The 20,445-nt window shown below is 45.1% G+C and overlaps 2 protein-coding genes across 10 annotated transcripts in view; one reads left to right on the top strand and one right to left on the bottom strand.

The window, feature by feature from the left end:
• The window catches only part of SRSF7 (serine and arginine rich splicing factor 7), an 8,680-nt gene extending 4,902 nt beyond the window's left edge, over positions 1–3,778 (top strand). For 3 of the 7 annotated variants that reach the window (XR_002732419.2, XM_023216302.1, XM_023216301.1), the window contains exons 6-8: positions 650–703; positions 1,213–1,248; positions 2,157–3,778. Coding sequence is in view for 5 of the 7 variants with exons in the window: in XM_023216302.1 (XP_023072070.1) it covers positions 650–703; positions 1,213–1,248; positions 2,157–2,211 (145 nt within the window). In the remaining 2 variants the exon portion in view is untranslated. Of the gene's footprint in view, positions 1–268; positions 338–649; positions 704–1,212; positions 1,249–2,156 lie in introns of those variants that run through there. The other 4 variants (XM_023216304.1, XM_023216303.1, XR_002732418.1 and 1 more) reach the window with 3 other exon arrangements.
• The window catches only part of GALM (galactose mutarotase), a 112,860-nt gene that overhangs the window by 18,101 nt on the left and 74,314 nt on the right, over positions 1–20,445 (bottom strand). The window contains exons 5-7 of one of the 3 annotated variants that reach the window (XM_023216309.2): positions 19,213–19,354; positions 15,841–16,015; positions 6,162–6,219 (exon numbers count right to left, since the gene is read on the bottom strand). In XM_023216309.2, the coding sequence (XP_023072077.1) occupies positions 6,169–6,219; positions 15,841–16,015; positions 19,213–19,354 (368 nt within the window). In that variant the 3' untranslated portion in view covers positions 6,162–6,168. Of the gene's footprint in view, positions 1–5,986; positions 6,220–13,115; positions 14,012–15,840; positions 16,016–19,212; positions 19,355–20,445 lie in introns of those variants that run through there. The other 2 variants (XM_023216308.3, XM_023216307.1) reach the window with 2 other exon arrangements.

Below are 20,445 nucleotides of genomic sequence, written 5' to 3'. Positions count from 1 at the left end.
GGTGCGATCTCAGCTTACTGCAAGCTCCGCCTCCTGGGTTCATGCCATTCTCCTGCCTCAGCCTCCCCAGCAGCTGGGACTACAGGTGCCCACCACCACACCCAGCTAATTTTTGTATTTTTAGTAGAGACGGGGTTTCACCATGTTAGCCAGGATGGTCTCCATTTCCTGACCTTGTGATCCACCCGCCTTGGCCTCCCAGAGTGCTGGGATTACAGGTGTGAACCACCACACCAGCCGGGGTCTGGTTATTTTCATCCTGCTTTAGCCTCCTGAGTAGCTGGGACTACCATTGTGCACCACAGTGCCCAGCTGAGGAATCTGTGCCTTAAGTGAGGTTAGTTTTGCTTCCTTCATACCAGTCTTATCAAATGAAAACCATGTGTTTCCCTTGGATATTACACAGTGTTTGAGATTGTTATTCCTGTACGGGAACTGTAACCAGCTGAGTGATAGAAACAAGTAATTAAAATGGTGGTTCCTTATGTCTCGTAACAGTTTGTTTGAAAGTGTTAGAATAAGGCAAGTGTTGTATCTTGCTTAGTCTTAGCTTCTCTACGCCTAACCTACCTAATACAGTGTTGAGTAGTTGTTTAAGGAAATTCCTTAGGATAATTGGTACAATTGTGTTTTTCACTTTTTTATTAAGATCCCCGTCGAGGTCAAGATCAAGATCTAGGTCTATTTCAAGACCAAGAAGCAGGTAGGGTAAAAATTTGATTATGCTCTTCTAGTTATATGGCACCAATATCCAAAGAGTTCAAAGTGTTTTTTAATTGTTGAAATTTTAAGTGTTAACTCTAAACTTAGTTGTTAGTGGGAACGCAGTACCTTATTTGTGTATGTCCTATTTATTACTGACTGACTTTCCCTGAACAAGGGAATGTAAAACTAGTGAGAAAGAAGTTTGTGACTTTGGGGATTATGTTAAAGAGGCCCTTGTTAGAACTGATAGGTGCATGGAGAAGCATCCTGAAATTAATATGCAGTGTAAAAGATTAATCATGATATAGTAATTGATTCATTTTTTTGAAAAACAGTTGTTGGAAGATTGGCCTTTGTTAGCAACAACTGGTAGGATGTTTTTCAGTTTAAGTGCAGTCTGACATTTTAAGCTTAGAACCTTTGGGGGTTTGTTTTATGGTATTGGTGACTACAAGAAAGGGATTGGTTAGTACTCTTTCTTTAATAGAATTTCTCATGTTTTGACAGCCGATCAAAGTCCAGATCTCCATCTCCAAAAAGAAGGTAAGCTAAATGTTTTGTTGCCAGATCTTGCCTGTCAAGTGTGGCCTCTGCAGAATTTGTTTGCTTACTGCTTTGCAGTCTTTGAGCTCTTTGGAGAATTGGTGCTATATAGATTAAAATACTATGCTAAGTTTCTGAAATGATTGCTTTTCTTGATTCAAGAACATTAGTTTATACTTTAGCTGGAAATATTTAGTCATAAAATGTTAGTGTGATTATTAAGATGTGATTGGTCCTGTGAGTACTTGGTAGAAATTTTGCTAAGAAACGTGCCTTTTCCCCACTAGTAAGAGATTCAAAGTGAGGAGAAAAGTCTTGCAAATATGTTACCTGCATAGTGCTAATGACCAGAAAACTTCAAATAGTTGTTATATTTAACTGCAAGTTGACCTTCCAATTTTGACAAGGAAGATAGCCTAATTTTTTTTTTTTTTTTTTTTTTTCCCGAGATGGAGTTTCCACTCCGTCGCCCAGGCTGGAGTGCAGTGGTGCAATATTGGCTCACTGCAGCCTCTGCTTCCTGGGTTTAAGCGATTATCCTGCCTCAGCTTCCTGAGCAGTTGGGATTACAGGTCCACCACCACGCCTGGCTAATTTTTTGTATTTTTAGTAGAGACGGAGTTTCACCATGTTTGGCCAGGTTGGTCTCGAACTCCTGACCTCAGGTGATCCACCTGCCTCGGCCTCCCAGTGTTGGGAGTACAGATGCGAGCCACCGTGCCCGGCCAGGGTAGCCTAATCTTAAGCCAGGGACAAAAGATGAATATGTAAGTCTCATGTCATTTTTAGGTCTTTGCTATAGGAAATTAGTACCTTAGGCTACCTTTGAATTTATTGAAAGTTAGTACCTGTACATGAGAGTTTGAATTGACACTAATTGGATCCAAACCTAATGTTTTTCTTTTTAGTCGTTCCCCATCAGGAAGTCCTCGCAGAAGTGCAAGTCCTGAAAGAATGGACTGAAGCTCTCAAGTTCACCCTTTAGGGAAAAGTTATTTTGTTTACATTATTATAAGGGATTTGTGATGTCTGTAAAGTGTAACCTAGGAAAGATAATTCAACCATCTAATCAAAATGGATCTGGATTACTACTCTGTAAATTCACAGCAGTAAGATAATATAAATTTTTGTTGAATGTATTAACATCCTATGGTCTGAAAATGTGGGTTTTTATTTGGCACATTTAAATAAAATGTTTCTAACTAGATTTTTGATTTGTGTTCAATATTAACACTTCTCAATTTGATGAATTTCAGAGTCAGACATTATAATTGTTAACCTTATTCATACAGACGTACATTCAGAATTGAAAGGTGTTGGTTAAGTCTTGAACATCACTAACTGTTCTATACATAAAACTTGGCCAGGATCTTAAGGGACTTTGAAAATTCAATTTTACCCTTGTAGCTTTGGGTAAGATGACCTTGAGTCCCCTATAATATAGCATGAATGCATCATGACAGATCCTTAAGTTAGCTAATCCGTTTGAAGTTGGTATTAGTAGGTATTGTCAAACTAAGGATCAGTGGTCAGGCTAGTGGGACCACTGATCTGTCTGTAAATGAGCATGACAGGAACTAAGCAAAAGTGATTAAATGTATGACAAATAGGGAGAAACTGATTTCTGGATGATTTTTATACTAATTGCAGCTTTCAGGCTACTACTAGGTGGCATAGTGTCAGAACTCCCCAACATAGGGGGAATTCTACTCAATGGTCTTCGTTTCTTTGCTTTCTACATTAGTTATAACCAGTTTTATACCAAAAAAATGCATGTTTGAGGAATTGTCTGAAATAGGGACAAAACACCATGTAAACCAGCTTTGCAAAATTTTCCAGCCCAGATACTCCTCCTCTATTCAAATGGATTGTCTTATTCTGAGCAAAGACCTGGTAATCTTCAAGCTAGGTTTTGCAGTTCCCAACCATCAACATTCTTCTATTTTGCCAGGCTGGTGCAAAGTAATTCAAGATGTCAATCAGAAATGTCAATGAGACTAAAGTGGTTTTGTAAATCTCAGCTATATTTAGCAACACTCCATGTAGCTAATTTTTTTTTTTTGGTAGCGTCTGGTAGACCTTAGAATGTTACAGCCAGTAGGTTCTTTATTCAGATTTTAAATATATTAAGAATAGTAGGGCAGTAACAGTTAGTTTTGAGAGTTTTCTGGTCAAGCTTTTACCAGGCATTCTCTAGCCTTGGTACAAAAAAAAAAAAAAAACCCTGCTGGTTGCACAGATACCTAGGCTTGTCCATTTTATGCATTTCAGCAAAGTCATTGGATACCATTGCAACTTGGGAATACTGGTCTGCATCAAGTTTATTTGGTAGTTGGATCGCTAGTATGTTGGAAGTTATTTGGATTCTTTGTTTTTGGAATTTTGACAACTGGCTGAATTATGGTTGGTATAAAGTTATGTGTATGATTGGCAGGCTTATTTATCTGTTGCACTTGGTTAGCTTTAATTGTTCTGTATTATATAAAGATAAGTTTACTCAACAATAAATCTGCAGAGATTGAACAAATAATCCTGATACTTAATTTTTGGAAGTGGGAGCTCTCAGCCAAAAGTAGGAGGCATTAATCCTGTAGCTTTAGGATGGGCAGCTAGCAGCGTCCTAGAAATGAGTATTGAAAGGCTAAAAAGGGTATGGAGGAGGGGTAGGGGCAAAAATGGTTTTAAACAAATTCTACCCTTGTGGGGAAAAGGGCTGTCTGGGCCCTCTTACATCACGTGCAACTTGGCACCCCTGTTACTGATCTCAAAATAAGCTTTGGTGCATCTCCCACTTGTTTTCTGTGATTGGAACTGCCAAATAGATAACTGATTTGAAAAGTGCTGGTCCAGACTCATTCTTTCTAAACTTACAGCCTAGCACTGATGAGGAATCAGTTTTTTTTTTTAATTTTTAAAATTGTTTTGCTGGGTGCAGTGGCTCACACCTGTAATCCCCCAGCTACTTGGGAGGCTGAGACAGGAGAATTGCTTGAACCCGATTGAATAGAGGTTGCAGTAAGCTGAGATCGCGCCACTGTACTCCAGCCTGGGCAACAGAGAAAATCTCCGTCTCAAAAAAAAAAAAAATAGTGTTGCAGTGAATAACTGTACAGTACATCACTGACAGGTGAACATGCTTATCCACATCATCCTGGGAAATGGAATTGCTGAGCCAAAGGGTATGTGCATTATGACTTTTGCTGGGTATTGGTTTGCCTTCATGGCAGTGTATAGGAGTACCTGTTTCCTTGAATCAGTTCCTACCTGATGGGCTATCAAACTTGATTTTTAACAATCTCAACTTGAAAAATGCTCTTTCAGCATACATATTTTTTTTTCTTTTTTAAGACTGAGTCTAGCTCTGTCACCCAGGCTGGAGTGCAGTGGTGTGATTGCTCACTGCAACCTCTGCTTCCTGAGTTCAAGTGATTCTCCTGCCTCAGCCTCCCAAGTAGCTGGGATTACAGGTGCCCACCACCACGCCCTGCTGATTTGTACTTTTAGTAGAGGTGGGTTTTGCCATGTTGGGCTGGTTGGCCTTGAACTTCTGACTTTAGCTGATCTGCCCGCCTCAGCCTCCTGAAGTGCTGGGATTACAGGTGTGAGCCGCTGTGCCTGGCCTCAGCATACATTTTTATTTTTTTTTTTTGAGGCGGGTTCTCACTGTTTGCACATGCTGGAGTGCCATGGTACAATCGGCTTACTGCAGCCGCTGAACTCCTGGGCTCGAGTGATTCTGCCACCTGTCTCCCGAGTTGCTGGAACTACAGACATGCACCACCACACTGGGCTTATTTATTTTTTATTTTTTGTAGAGATCTTGCTTTGTTGCCCAGGCTGTTCTTGGACTCCTGGGTTTAAGTGATCCTCCCATTTTGGCCTCCCAAAGTGCTGGGATTCCAGGCGTGAGCCACTATGCCTGGCCAAGTTTTACATTTTTAAGTGGTTGAAAAAAAATTAACATTTTATGACATGTAAATTGTGTGAAGTTTAAATTGTAGTGTTTATAAAGTTTTATGGAAACAGCCATGACTTGTTTGCTTATCGGCTGTGACTGTTTTTGTGCTAACAGTAGTGGAGTTGAGTAGTTGTGACAAAGTGCCACAAAGCCTAAAATATCTACTCTCCTTTTCATTTTACAGAAAATATTTGCCAGCCCCTGGTTTAGACATTTGTCTTCAACTTCACAACTTTCAAAACAATTTTTACCTGGAGATCTTGAGTACCAAGATTATTTGTAGGGTTGCCAGGGCCTTACCAAGATAAGACTTTTGGTCTGGGAAGACCGACTTCTCCAGGACTCATTCCTTGAAGTGCTTTGTGAAGCTAGGGGGCAAATTCTAGCCAAACACATTTACACACCATAAATTGGTGAATGAGATCATAGTAGGGAAAACTTTTACTCTAGGACAGTGGTTCTGATTGCTAGTTGCAGACTAAAATCACCCAGAGTGCTTAAAGACATTTGAATGAAAGAATCACTGAGGGTGGTGAAGCCTGGGTATTAATCTAAACATTTTACCTGGTGATTTTTTTGAGAGCGTCTGTCACCCAGGCTGGAGTGCAGTGGCATGATCACTGCCTTGACTCCGTGAGCTCAGGTGATCCTCCTGCCTCAGCCTCCCGAGTAGCTGGGACTACGGGCATGTGGGGCATGTGCCACCATGCCCAGCTAATTTTTGCATTTTTTTTTAAAGATGGGGTTTCGCCATGTTGCTTAGGTGGGTCTCGAACTCCTGGGCTCAAGCATTCCACCACCCTCAGCCTCCTAATGTGCTAGGATTACAGTGCCTCGCCTCTCCCTTGGTTCTAATATGCAACCAGAATTGAAAACCACTGCTTTGGAAGTGGTTTTCGTTATTGGAAGATTGGCTTGGTTTATTCTATTATAACAAGGAAGTAGCAGCACTCACATGTGTTTCAAAGAAGGATTCTATGTGTCCTCCAAATGATCCCATGTTGAAAACAAAACTGAAAAAAACAGAAACTGCATTTTAATTTATATTAGTACCAGTAGAGGTCACTGTGCTCAAGGAAATAATCATCTTTTTAAAAAAGTTAACGTTCTATTCAGAATTTTTTTTTTTTTTGAGACAGAGTTTTGCTCTTGTTGTCCAGGCTGGAGTGCAATGGCACAATTTCCGCCCACTGCAACCTCCGCCTCCCGGGTTCGACCTTTTTTCTTGCCTCAGCCTCCTGAGTAGTAGGGATTATAGGCACGTGTCACCACGCCCGGCTAATTTTGTATTTTTAGTAGAGACGGGGTTTCTCCACGTTGATCAGGCTGGTCTCAAACACCTGACCTCAGATGATCCACCTGCCTTGGCCTCCCAAAGTGCTGGGATTGTACAGGTGTGAGCCACCACGCCTGGCCCTCTATTAAGGAATTTTGAAAAAGTATTTACCAGGTCTCTGATGACCTAAACTCCCCTACACTCTGTCACAAAGAAATAAAGCCCTGGCAGGGCCCTGGAGGAGGACAGGGTTTTGTGTGTGGGGTTTTTTTGTTTTGTTTTGTTTTTTGTTTTTGTTTTTGTTTTGGAGATGGAGTCTCGCTCAGCCACCCAGGCTGCAGTGCAGTGGCATGATCTCAGCTCACTGCAACCTCCTCCGCCTCCCAAATTCAAGCGATTTATCCTGCCTCAGACTCCCAAGTAGCTGGGATTACAGGCATGCGCCACCATGCCTGGCTAATTTTGTATTTTTAGTAGAGACGGGGTATCGCCATGTTGGCCAGGCTGGTTTCAAACCCCTGACCTCAGGTGATCCTCCCACTTTGGCCTCCCAAAGTGCTGGGATTATAGGCATGAGCCACCACACCTGGCCTAAATATTTTTTTTAGTATAAAATATTAAGTGTGTTACTTAATTCCTCTTGATTTTTCAAAACTATTTTTTAGTTAGTGGTTGAATCTTAATTTATCACAATGTAGTTCTGATTAATATTCTGGTAAAATATAGAAATTATACTCCAATGCTATTTCCTTTTACTCCTCCCTCTATGCTGTTTTTATGTATTCTAAACTCGATACTGTGTTATAATTATTGCTTTATGCAATCTTATGTCTTTTTTTTTTTTCTTTGAGATGTCTTACTCTGTTGCCAGGCTGGAGTGCAGTGGCACGATCTTGGCTCACTGCAACCTCTGCCTCCTGGATTCAAGTGATTCTCCTGCCTCAGCCTCTCGAGTAGCTGGGACTACAGGCACATGCCACCATGCCCGGATAATTTTTGTATTTTTAGTAGAGACAGGGTTTCACCATGTTAGCCAGGATGGTCTCGATCTCTTGACCTTGTGATCCGCCTTCCTCAGCCTCCCAAAGTGCTGGGATTACAGGTGTGAGCCACCATGCCCGGCCAATCTTATGTCTTTTAAGAGAATAAATGAAAAATTATAGCATATTTCTTTTTAATCCATGTATTTACTATTTCTGATCTTCTTTATTTCCATGGATTCTGGTGTAATTTCAGTATGAAGGACTTCCTCCAGTATTTCTCGTAAGGCAGGCTTGCTAGCAATGAATTCTCTAGTCTTTATTTCACCTTTGCTTTTGAAGGATAGTTCTGGGTGATAATTGAATCTCTGGTTTTGAAGCACTTTGACCATGTCATTCCACTGCATTCTGGACTCCATTGTTCCAGATGGAAGTCAGCTGTTCATTGTACTGGTGCTGGTGCTCCCATATAGCGAGGAGTCATTTTTCTCTTGCCGCTTCAAAATTTTGTTTGCTTTTGACATTCAACAGTTTAAATGTGTCAACAGTTTGATGTACCTAGATGGGAATCACTATTCTTGAAGTTTGTTGAGCTTCTTAGATTTACAGATTAATGGTTTTCATCAAATTTGGAAGTTTTTTGCCATTATTTTTTCTATCCCTCTCTTTGGACTCCCATTACACATACACTCATGTGCCTGTTTTCTCACAGGTCTCTGAGGTTCTGTTCAGTTTTCTTCAATCTCTTCTGTTTTTCAGATTGAATAATTCCTATTACTCTACCTTCAAGTTCATTTTTTCTTCTGCTGTCTCAAATCTACCTCTAAGTCTCTCTAGTTAACTTTTTTTTTTTTTTTTTGAGACACAGTTTCACTGTGTCACCCAGGCTGGAGTGCAGTGGCATGATCTTGGCTCACTGCAACCTCTGCCTCCTGGGTTCAAGTGATTCTTGTGCCTCAGCCTCCCAGTATTACAGGCACAGGCACGTGGTGACGTCTGGCCAACTTTTGTATTATTAGTAGAGATGGGGTTTCACTAGGTTGACCAGGCTTGTCTTGAACTACTGTCCTCAAGTGATCCGCCTGCCTCAGCCTCCCAAAGTGCTGGGATTACAGGTGTGAGCCATTGTGCCTGGCCTCTCTAGTTAACTTTTCATGCATTATTGTACTATTTTCAACAAACCCTTCACTTAATGCTCCCCTCCTTTTTTTTTTTTTTTTTTTTTTTTGAGGTAGTGTCTCACTCTGTCACCCAGGATGGAGTGCAGTGGCGTGATCTCAGCTCACTGAGATCGCCTCCCAGGTTCAGGTGATTCTCCTGGCTCAGCCTCCCAAATGTCTGGGATTACAGGTGTGTGCCACCACACCTGGCTAATTTTTGTATTTTTAGTAGAGATTGAGCTTTGCCATGTTGGCCAGGCTGGTCTCAAACTGCTGGCCTCAGGTGATCCGCCTGCCTCAGGCTCCCAAAGTGCTGGGATTACAGGCGTGAGCCACCAGGTCCAGCCTACTTGATTCGTTTTTATAATCTCCAGGTTTTCTTTTTTTTTTTTTCTTTCCCCAACATTCTTGTGTTTATCTTTTAAGACAAGAGTCTCCCTATGTTGTCCAGGCTGGAGTGCAGTTGGCTATTCACAGGTGGGATCATAGTACACTATAGCCATCGTACACTGGGCTCAGAGAGCAACCCTTCTGTCTCAGCCTCCTGAGTAGCTGGGGCTACAGGCACGAACCACTATGCCCAGCTTCTTAAGCTTATTTTAAAATTCTAGGGGTTTGCCTTGTGTCTGCACAGCTTAGGGGGCAGCCACTTTCTGGAGAGTTTGTGCTGATACCTCAACCAGTCAGACTTCTGCCCTCTGCTGATGGGTCTGTGTGTAGGCAGGTGAGTAATTTTAATATTCAGGCTGCTTTCAAGTTTATCCTGAGTTTTACTTTTTGTTGAGCCCTTCATCTTTGTTGCACATGCACCCAGCCTCCGATCAGCCAAAAATCTGCTTGCTGCAGCCACGACTGCAACCTCAGGCCAGTAGAGCCATAGGCCCTTCCTGCCTGCACAGCACTGGGATCGTTACTTCTATTGACGACGATTTGGATATGGCTGCCACTCCTCCAAAAGGAGTGAACCCTCTTTCAACCACAGCTGCTTGCTCGTCCTCAGCAGAATCTTCATAATTACTGAGTTGGAGGAGTGAGGGGGATGGGAACAGCCCCAGACAGGAACACTACAGACTCCCACTATTCCTACTTAAAGCTCAGTAGTTTTTCAGACAACATATCTCAGACTGGAAGGTTTCATGTCTGTTGCCAGAGCACCAAAATTGTTTTGAGCCGGTAGTAGTGGTGTGTGCTTATAGTTGCAGGTACTTAGGAGCCTGAGGCTGGAGGGGGGATTGCTTGAGGGCAGGAATTCAAGACCAACCTGGGCAACATAGCAAGACCCCCATCTCTAAACAAACAAAAAAAATGTTTTGCCAAATGTTTTCAGCATTTTAATTGCTTGAACTGTAATAAGGAGAGGATCTGCTGACGTCCTTGCCTGACTATAGCTGGAAGTGCTGCCCAAAGCATCTGAGACTTTTAACGATGACCTGCGTAACTGAGTTACGCAGGAAATGCCTTGATTGGAAAAGGACTGTACTCCTGTCCAAACAGCCTCTTGAAAACTGGTGATCCAATTGCTTAAAATGGTTAAGAGTGAAAATGGGAACTGGCCAGGGACCAGGACACATGCTGGGCTTCCTTCCTGCCCTGTGCTGGTAGTCCTGCATTTTTTTCATGTTCTACTTTCTGTAAACTCTCCAGTTCCACCTCCACAGCATGACATCTTAATCTTTACAGCAATGTTTGTGCAATAATTTTAATATTAACATCTTACTTGTACTTTTCTATTTTTTTGAGACAGAGTCTCGCACTGTAACACAAGCTGGAGTGCAGTGGTACCATCTAGGCTCACTGCAACCTTCGCCTCCCAGGCTCAAGCAATTCTCTGCCTTAGCCTCCTGAGTAGCTGGGATTATAGGCACCCACCACCATGCCTGGTTAATTTTTGTGGTTGTAGTAGAGACAGGGTTTCACCATCTTGGCCAGGTTGGTCTTAAACTCCTGACCTAGTGATCCACCCACCTCAGCCTCCCAGAGTGCTGGGATTACAGGCATGAGCCACCGCACTGAGCACTTTCTAAAATTTCATTTCTTGCTGGGGCCTTCGGCAATTTTATAAAATTATACTATCTTATAAGTACCACACGTCACAATCTATGTCTTATAAGTACATGGAAGGGCTTCTCAAGCAAAGTTCTCGTGTGTTTCAGGGATAGATTGGTTGCTGCCACAAAAAGAGTTTCTCTAAATTTTTGCTTCTCTCAGATGCATGGTGTGACAAATATAGCCTTTTTTTTTTTTTTTTTAAGACAAGAGTCTCGCTCTGTTGCCCAGGCTGGAGTGCAGTAGCGAGATCTCGGCTCACTGCAACCTCCACCTCCCTGGTTCAAGCAATTCCCCTCTCTCAGCCTCCTGAGTAGCTGGGATTACAGGCGCATGCCACCACGCCCAGCTAATTTTTTTGTATTTTTAGTAGAGATGGGGTTTCACCAGCTTGTCTCGAACTCCTGACCTCGGGTGATTCGCCCGCCTCGGCCTCCGAAAGTGCTGGGAGTACAGACGTGAGCCACTGCGTCTGGCCGCCTTTTTACTTTTATAAACACCATTAATTTAAATGCCAGTAACTTATTTGAGCTGCCCCACAGGCGATGAGTATCCTTACTTGGACTCCTGGATACTTGGCTTCTTATAAAAACGATACTCTTTTTGGACAGAAGAAAACAAAGCATTTGGCTAATTAATAATAAATTAATTAATTTGGCATTCTCAAACCTAGAGGCCATTACACTAAGAACTAATTTGTAGTTGTTACATTTCTTTGTTTTGTCTCAGTGGATCCAGGGCTGGAATCGTCCCCGTAGTGGCGGCAGGGGTGACCCCACCAGGGAGTGCTCCAAGCTGTCTCGAGATAGGGCCGGCTGGGATTCCAAAGAAAGAAGCTGTAAGCGCCAGGGTGATCAATCCAAAGCATGTATTAGAGGAACTTCCTTACAGAGTGCTGCAGCAATCGCTGAGAGAGAAAAGGGGTGTTCTGCCCAGGTATGTCAGCAGTGAGGGAGTTTCTCTGACAGTTTAAGGAATTTAGCTTGGGGCCAGAGCCAGTTTCTTTTTTCTTTTCTTTTTTGAGACAGAGTCTCACTCTGTCTCCCAGGCTGGAGTGCAGTGACGCAATTTTGGCTCACTGCAACCTCCGCCTCCCGAGCTCAAGCAACTCTCCTGTCTCAGCCTCCTGACTAGCTGAGGTTACAGGCACCTGCCACTATGCCCAGCTAATAGTTTTGTATTTTTTTTTTCAGTTGAGACGGGGTTTCACCATGCTGGCCAGGCTGGTCTTGAATACCTGACCTCAGGTGACCCACCCGCCTCGGCCTCCCAAAGTGCTGGGATTACAGGTGTAAGCCACCATGCCCGGCCCAGTGCCAGTTTCTTTTAGTGTTTTAGGGAACAACCTAGACAGCTTTATCAGTGCCTGGGAATGTTCAAGGCCCGGTTTGGGTTCAAGCCTGCTGGGAAAAACCTGCAGCTGGCTAGGGGACAGAGGTCAAGGCACTCTGTGACTTTTGGTCAGGATACAGAAAGCAGGGGCAACTGGCAACCCTGCACGTGTGAATAAGAAAACGTTCATTCTCTTCTCTGGGATTTCCTAAATGATTGCTGGCACCTAGAGTATGAGAACCCTGCACTGAACAATTTAATCACATTGGTAGCTGGGTTGCAGTCAGCTTAGTAGTTCATCTCTGAGGCCTCTCGGCTAATGTATACATTGGTAACTTTAAGAGTGGAGAGACCTGCAGGCAGCCTCAAGTCACCAAAGTTAACCTCACCAGTGAGAAGACAACTGAGTACTTGCCCTACCTGACGGGCTGTCATGGGCAGCATCACACCTGACTTGAACCCCGTCACAGACCCAGCAGAGGGCTGTGTACAGAGCAGGTGCTCAGAAAATCCATGCCGAAATGAATTTAAAAATAAATAAGATCTTTGATTATCGGTTACAAAGAAAGAGGAAGTATGGAATGTGACTTCCACTGAGATAGCTTTCCTAACTGTTAGGCAGGAAAATGCCGGGGCTCCCACTGGAGGGCAACGTAGAATCCAGAACACACCCATATTCTCGGTCCATTTCCCAAAGGTCCACGCCTGAGAGACTTAAAGCTGAGTAAAGGAACAAGTCTTTTGAAGATGCAGATTTTGGTTTTATTTCAATTCAGCACAGTATATATTAGTATAACATACTTTTTTTTTCAAAATCACCAACCAAAACCCATCACCAATGCTTTGATTGTCTAGGAAAGAAGGAGCCCCCAGCCTTGTCATATAACACAACCTCTGTCCCTGGTGCAATGTCATCCTCACTGTGCTGTGAAAGGCAAGGCTCTCTCTTCACCCTAATATCTCCTGTCTCCAGTGCTTGCCTGCCTTTCTTCCCAAGCATGGGCATGGCTGTGCTTTCTCAGTCAACCCAAAGGCTCTTGCAGGCCTTTTCCTCTCGGAAGTCCCCTCCCTCTCATTAGAGGGAGAGAGAGAGCTGTTTTTTTTCTCTCTCTCTCTTTTTTGAGATGGAGTTTTGCTCTGTTGCCCAGTGCAATGGCACGATCTTGGCTCACTGCAACCTCCACCTCCCAGGTTCAAGCAATTCTCCTGCTTCAGCCTTCCAAGTAGCTGGGACTACAGGCGCGTGCCACCACACCTGGCTAATTTTTTTTGTAGAGATGGGGTTTCACCGTGTTAGCCAGGATGGTCTCGATCTCCTGACCTCGTGATCCGCCTGCCTCGGCCTTCCAAAGTGCTGGGATTACAGGCGTGAGCCACTGTGCCCGGCCTCAACTTTTTATTTATTAGCTTGTTGGTCTTCAACCTCTCTAAGTCTCAGTTTCCTCACTTATCCATCATCTACGGATGTATAGAGACAGATCCATCTCCCAGCATGCAGGGTGAGCTAATGTGACATTTGAAAACTCCGGAGTGCTGCTGACAGCGGCTGGAGGTGAAGGAGGAGGAAACGAAAGCAATACGAGAATAGCTTTAAAGAAAGGAAGGGCGAAAAGTTGAAAGAGGCAGCGTGGAGAGATGGAGCCAAAAGCAGCATGGGAGTCCCTGGCTAGGATCAGGGCTTAGATGACGACATTGTTGGTTGGGTTCACTTGCCCTCTGAACTGCACAGGGAATCGAGCTGGTCATTAGACATGGCCTGGAGCCAGTCACTAGAAAAGGAAATCAATACCCAGACTGATTCTCACGACAGCCACCATTTGTATGATTTTAATCCATAGAATCATTCTGAAAGCTTCTTAATCTTCACCTTTTTTCTGGACAGGAGACAGGCGACTGAGCCTAGCCCTGGACTGGATCATATCTTCATACCTTCTTAAGCCACAGAAAACTTGAACCAGGTGGTGTGGTCATACTCCTCACCAGGCCTCAGCAGCACAGGAGGGAAGTGGGGCTGTGAAGGGGGAAACAACACAGGTGACATCTGACACCACAGGCTGCAACATGAACCATTCGGGTGGGCTTCTGGACAGTCCTCCAGACCAGTGCTCCGTGGAGGGTCGCCAGTGCGGGAACTGTTTATGATTGGTTCATGGTGAGATAAAGAAGTTTAATCAGAGTGAAAAAAAGCACACTTTGTTAAAGGAAGGCTTTCCTGATGAAGGGAAGCAGTGTGTTGATCCATAATCTGGTGCAAGATGTAGACTGTTTTTTTTTTTTTTTTTTTTTTTTGAGATGAAGTCTCACTTCTGTTGCCCAGGCTGGAGTGCAGTAGAACAATCTCAGCTAACTGCAAATCCTGCTTCCTGGATTCAAGCGATTCTCCTGCCTCAGCCTCCTGAGTAGCTGCGATCACAGGCACCTGTCACCATGCCCAGCTAATTTTTGTATTTTTACTAGAGACAGGGTTTTGTCATGTTAACCAGACTGGTCGTGAACTCCTGACCTCAAGTGATACACCTGCCTCAGCCTCTCAAAGTGTTGGGATTACAGGTGTGAGCCACCACACCTGGCCCCCTTTTTTTTTTTTTTTGAGACGGAGTCTCGCTCTGTGGCCCGGGCTGGAGTGCAATGGCCGGATCTCAGCTCACTGCAAGCTACGCCTCCCGGGCTCCTGCCATTCTCCTGCCTCAGCCTCCCGAGTAGCTGGGACTACAGGTGCCCGCCACCTCGCCCGGCTAGTTTTTTGTATTTTTTAGTAGAGACGGGGTTTCACCATGTTAGCCAGGATGGTCTCGATCTCCTGACCTCATGATCCGCCTGCCCAAAGTTCTGGGATTACAGGCTTGAGCCACCGCGCCCGGCTCCCCCCCCCCCCTTTTTTTTAAGACAGGGTCTCATTCTGTTGCACAGGCCAGAGTGCAGTGGTGTGATCATGGCTCACTGTAGCCTTGAACTCCCAGGCTCAGGTAATCCTCCTACCTCAGCCTCCCAAGTAGCTGGGGCCACAGGTGTGCACCACCACACCCGGCTAATTTTTCTAATAATCTGTAAAGATGAGGTCTCCCTGTGTTCCCCAGGTTAGCCTCAATCTCAGGTTCAAGCAATCCTCCCGCCTCAGCCTCCCAAAGTGCTGGGATTACAGGCATGAGCCACCTTGCCCAGCCCAAGGTGCAAGCTTCTTATTGTGGGCTGGCACTTTCAGGAGTACTGCTTTAGGTAACAACCAGAAAAGAAAGTTATGAGGGAGCACATAGGAGGAGACGATATGGAAGCTCTCCTTAAGTGTGGCTGCAGAAAACGAGAAGGTATTGGTAAGGAGAAACAAACTAGATAAAGGCTTTGAGCTTTCTTAAAACCATGTAAATCCCATGTCAGTAGCTTGGCTGTGGGTTTTCTGTGACTTGGAGAAGAGAATAAGCATGAACTTTTGAGCCGGGCACAGTGGCTCATGCCTGTAATCCCAGCACTTTGGGAGGCCAAGGCAGGTGGATCACTTGAGGTCAGGAGTTTGAGACCAGCCTGACCAACATGGTGAAACCCCATCTCTACTAAAAATACAAAAATTAACCAGGCATGGTGATAGATGCCTGTAATCCCAGCTACTTGGAAGGCTGGGGCAGGAGAATCACTTGGACCCAGGAGATGGAGGTTGCAGTGAGCTGAGATCGCGTCACTGCACTGCAGCCTGGGCGACAAGAATGAGACTCTGTCTCAAAAAACAACCTAACAAACAAAGCCTGAACTTTTGAATCATACAACCTGATCCGAGTGTAGTGAACTCTGTCGTATAGTGTGACCTTGGACACAACTCCACTCTGACAAGCCAGCCTGTGGCATTACCTGATTGACTGCATCAGGCCAGTTCTGAGTCTCCAGGCAGAAACCAGAGTGCTTGGGATAGACAGCTCCATTCTTGCCCTTTAATGTGCCATCCAGGAAGTTGCCCGTGTAAAACTGGACCCCGGGCTGGGTGGTGTATACTTCTAGTACCCGCCCGCTTGCAGCATGATGCACCCTGGTAAGAAACACAAACCACATGAGTCCAGGGCAGAAAAGCAGGCAGGGAGGAGTAGAAGCTGGGAAACAGCTTTGAGACAGGAATCAGACCCAGCCACAGAGCAGGGACCAGATATAAGGAGGAGATGAAGGTAGGAAGAGCACGATGGAAAATTCTTCCAGTCTCAAAGGCAAGGCATGAGCAGGTGGCTTTCAGGATCCTCGGTAGCAACGTCTCACTCTGATCTTGGCTTCTTTGGGGCATCACAAAACAGACTCACTCCTGCCAGCTGGGGAGTAGGGAGGAAGGCAGCAGCCAGGTTGGAGAGAAGAAGGTCCTGGAGAGGCTGAGATTCTTTTTTTTTTTTTTTTTTTTTTGAAATAGAGTCTTGCTCTATTGCCCAGGCTAGAGTGCAGTGGCATGACCTCAGCTCACTGCAACCTCAGCCTCCCAGGCTCAATCAATTCTCCCACCTCAGCTTCCCAGTAGCTGGGACTGCAGGTGCGCACCACCACATCCAGCTACTGTTTGTTTGTTTGTTTGTTTGTTTTGAGACGGAATCTGGCTCTGTCGCCCAGGGTAGAGTGCAGTGGTGTGATCTTGGCTCACTGCAATCCCTGCCCCCTTGGTTCAAGCGATTCTCCTGCCTCAGCCTCTAGAGTAGCTGGGATTACAGGTGCCCGCCACCACGTCCAGCTGATTTTTTGTACTTTTAGTATTGACGGGGTTTCACCATATTGGCCCAGCTGGTCTTGAACTACTAACCTCAGGTGATCTGACCACCTCAGCCTCCCAAAGTGCTGGGATTACAGGCATGAGAGCCACTGCACCCGGCCTGAGATTATTTTCTTTTTGAGACAGAGTTTTGCTCTGTTGCCTAGCCTGGAGTGCAGTGGTGCGATCTCGGCTCACTGCAACTTCTGCCCCCTGGGTTCAAGCGATTCTCCTGCCTCAGCCTCCTGAGTAGCTGGGATTATAGGTGCCCACCATCACGCCTGGCTAATTTTTATATTTTTAGCAGAGACAGGGTTTCACCATGTTGGCCATGCTGGTCTTGAACTCCTGACTTCAGGTGATCCACCCGCCTGAGCCTCCCAAAGTTCTGGAATTACAGGTGTGAGCCACCATGCCCTACTGAGATTCTTTTTCATAAAGAATTGGGGCTCTCTGCTTGACCTGGCAAAACCACTAGCCTTGTCTCATGAAAGTGAAGAGCAGCTTTTCTAAATTAAACTGTTCCCTTCCCTGGGACTTAAGCAGGCGTTTTTTAGTTAGGTCTCTCCTCATAACAGTCCTGCTGTGGGTTTTCACTAGATTCACTGTGTTCTTTTTTTCTTTTTTTAAATCAGGCCTTGGCCGAACATGGTGGAGCCTGTAATCCCAGCACTTTGGGAGGCTAAGGCAGGAGGATTGCTTGAACTCAGGAATTTGGGACCACCCCTGGAAACATAGTGAGACTTTATCTCTACAAAAATAAATGATTAAAAAACCTAGCTAGGCTCATGGTCCTAGCTACTTGGGAGGCTGAGGTGGGAGGATTGCTTGAGCCTGGGAGGTCGAGGTTGCAGGTGAGTTGCGGTCTCGCCACTGCACTCCAGCCTGGGTGATGAAGCAAGACCCTGTCTCAAAAACAAAACAAAGCAAAATAAAACATAAAAATCCAGGCCTCTACAGTGGGGAGTTTCCTGCCTGGTCCCGCACTTGGTGTTGAAGGGATATAGATTAAAACAGGCCCGGGTCTTATAGTTTCACCGAGAGGCAAAACACATGCATGAAATAGTTAAAACATCCCCACCACAGGCAGTTAACCAAGAGGTTCTGAGAAAGATGCTTGGAGAAGGAGGGTTAGGACTTGGGTAAATGAGGAGAGAGCAGGAGGGTCTCCAGGGTGGGGAGAGGAACGTGAGTAACAGCACAGAGGAGGAAAGTGGGGTGGAGCTGCAGGAACACTGCTGGGACCTTGTGCTGGGGTTCAGAGTCAGGGAAAGGATTTTTTTTTTTTTTTTTCTGCCACCCAGGCTGGAGTGCAGTGGTGCAATCTCCACTCACTGCAACCTCCACCTCCCTGGTTCAAGTGATTCTCCTGCTTCAGCCTCCCAAGTAGCTGGGACTATAGGCCCCGCGCCACCACACCCGGCTAATTTTTGTATTTTTAGTAGAGACAGAGCTTCACCATGTTGGCCAGGCTGGTCTAGAACTCCTGATCTCAAGTGATCCGCCCGCCTCAGCCGCCCAAAGTGCTGGGATTACAGGCATGAGCCACCACCCCCAGCCCAGAGAAGGTCTTTGATCTTTTTTCTGTCACTATTAGGTTTGAGTCATTTTCTCTGCTTTATTTAAAAACTGTTGAGCCGGGTGCAGTGGCTTACCCCTGTAATCCCAGCACTTTGGGAGGCCAAGGTGGGTGGATTACAAGGTCAAGAGTTCAAGACCAGCCTGACCAACATTGTGAAACCCCATCTCTACTAAAAATACAAAAATCAGCTGGGCATGGTGGCGCATGCCTGTAATCCCAGCTACTCAGGAGTCTGAGGCAGGAGAATCGCTTGAAACCGGGAGGCAGAGGTTGCAGTAAACCTAGATTGTGCTACTGTACTCCAGCCTGGGCGACAGAGCAAGACTCTGTCTCACAAAAAAAACAAACTGTTAATTCCGCAAATATTTATTCATTATTTGCTAGTGCCAAGGATGATATTAGGTGTTAGGGTAGAGGTAGGGCTTCACAAAGATGAAATGACATGAGGAGCTGGGATCTGGTGAGAAGGCGAGAGTGTGCACACAAGTGTCTATTGATCAAGGCTGGAGGCGGTGAGTGCTGCGGGAGATGCCTAGCGTCCAACTGGCCATGGAGTAGGCAGGCGTAAGTCACAGATCAAGAAAACACAAAGCCTCTGGAAGTTCAATGATGGCCGAGGTGACTTACGCTAGAAAGAGTTAAGGCTTCTAACAGAAAATGAGCCTTAAAGAACAGGCAGAGAGTGAGAGAAGGGGTGCCGAGCAGGAGGCATAGGGGTAATGGCAGGCAGCGGGAGGGGATACATTCTACAGAGCTCACCTGTGCCATGGGAGCTTTGAGAAAATATGGGATGTGGTATTGGGTCACCTGTAGCATGGTAAATGCTACTGATGTGGCCAGAGGAAAAGCCCCAAAGGAAAATAGGAGTTGGTGTCATTTCTTTCTTCCTTACAGACTCAGGAAGTGAAAAGTACCTCACCTTGCACAAAAATGCTTTTCTTTAGATCCCTTCAGACAGAAATTGTGGTCAAAACCATTGAGCTGGAAGTCCTGCAGGTGTTTTCCCAGCTCCACTGGCTTTCTCAGGTCAAATGCAGTTCCTTGCACCGGGGCAACTTCTCCTGATGGGAGGAGACAGAAAACAAAGATGATGAATGCCCAAGTTTCATCTTTATATAGAGCCTCCCCAAACACTCACTGGTTCTACCCTCTCCACCTTCATTTTAATTTGTTAAGGAGATGGGAGCCCAGATCCTGGGAAACATGCAGAGACCCCATCTCTACCAAAATAAATAAATAAATACAAGTAAAAAATTAGCCAGGCACAGTGATGTGTGCCTGTGGTCTCAGCTATTGAGGAGGCTGAGGCAGGAGGACTGCTTGAGCCCAGGAGGTCAAGGCTATAGTGAGCCATGATTGCACCACTGCACTCCAGCATAGGTGACAGAATGAGGCTGTCTTCAAAAACAAACAAATATGGAGAGGGTGGGGAAGAGAAAACAAAACAAAACAACCCTCAAATAAAGAAATAAGTAAATAGAGTATATGGGAGTATGAGCTCAGATTATATGCAAATACTGCACCATTTTATAGAATGAACTAGAGTGTCCAATGATTTAAGTATCAGTAGGAGGTCCTGGAACCAGTCTCCTGTGGATTCCAAGGGACAATGGAAAATACATACTCATAAATATATAGTAACATATATATATATAAAAGCCAGAGTTGTTCTGGCTGAATCAAGTACAGGTTCTGAGCAGCTCAGGTGGAAAACCCCAGGATAAGATGATCCACTTCCTCTTAAAATTATGGCCCACCCAGGAGTAAGTAACAGCTAGGTGCTAGAACCTTGCACCAAGAACAGAGAATCCCAGGTTCCTCTGTAGCAGGCCAAATCGCTCCAGCCATTTCTTTTTGAAGAGGAAAGAGAAAAGGGCTCTGTTTGAGTCTTCTTAAAAGTTTTTTTTTTTTTTTAAAGATGGAGTCTTGCTGTGTCGCCCAGGCTGGAGTGCAGTGGCACGATCTCGGCTCACTGCAACCTCCGCCTTCTGGGTTCAAACGATTCTCCTGTTTCAGCCTCCTGAGTAGCTGGGATTACAGGTGCACACCACCACGCCAGCTAATTTTTGTATTTTTAGTAGAGACAGGGTTTCACTATGTTGGCCAGGCTGGTGATCTGCCCACCTCAGCCTCCCAAAGTGCTAGTATTACA

The sequence above is a fragment of the Piliocolobus tephrosceles genome, chromosome 15 (genome assembly GCF_002776525.5).
Source record: "Piliocolobus tephrosceles isolate RC106 chromosome 15, ASM277652v3, whole genome shotgun sequence".
Lineage (NCBI taxonomy): Eukaryota > Metazoa > Chordata > Mammalia > Primates > Cercopithecidae > Piliocolobus > Piliocolobus tephrosceles.
The sequence above is the reverse complement of the archived record's forward strand: the minus strand, read 5'-3'. Positions and strand labels throughout refer to the sequence as shown.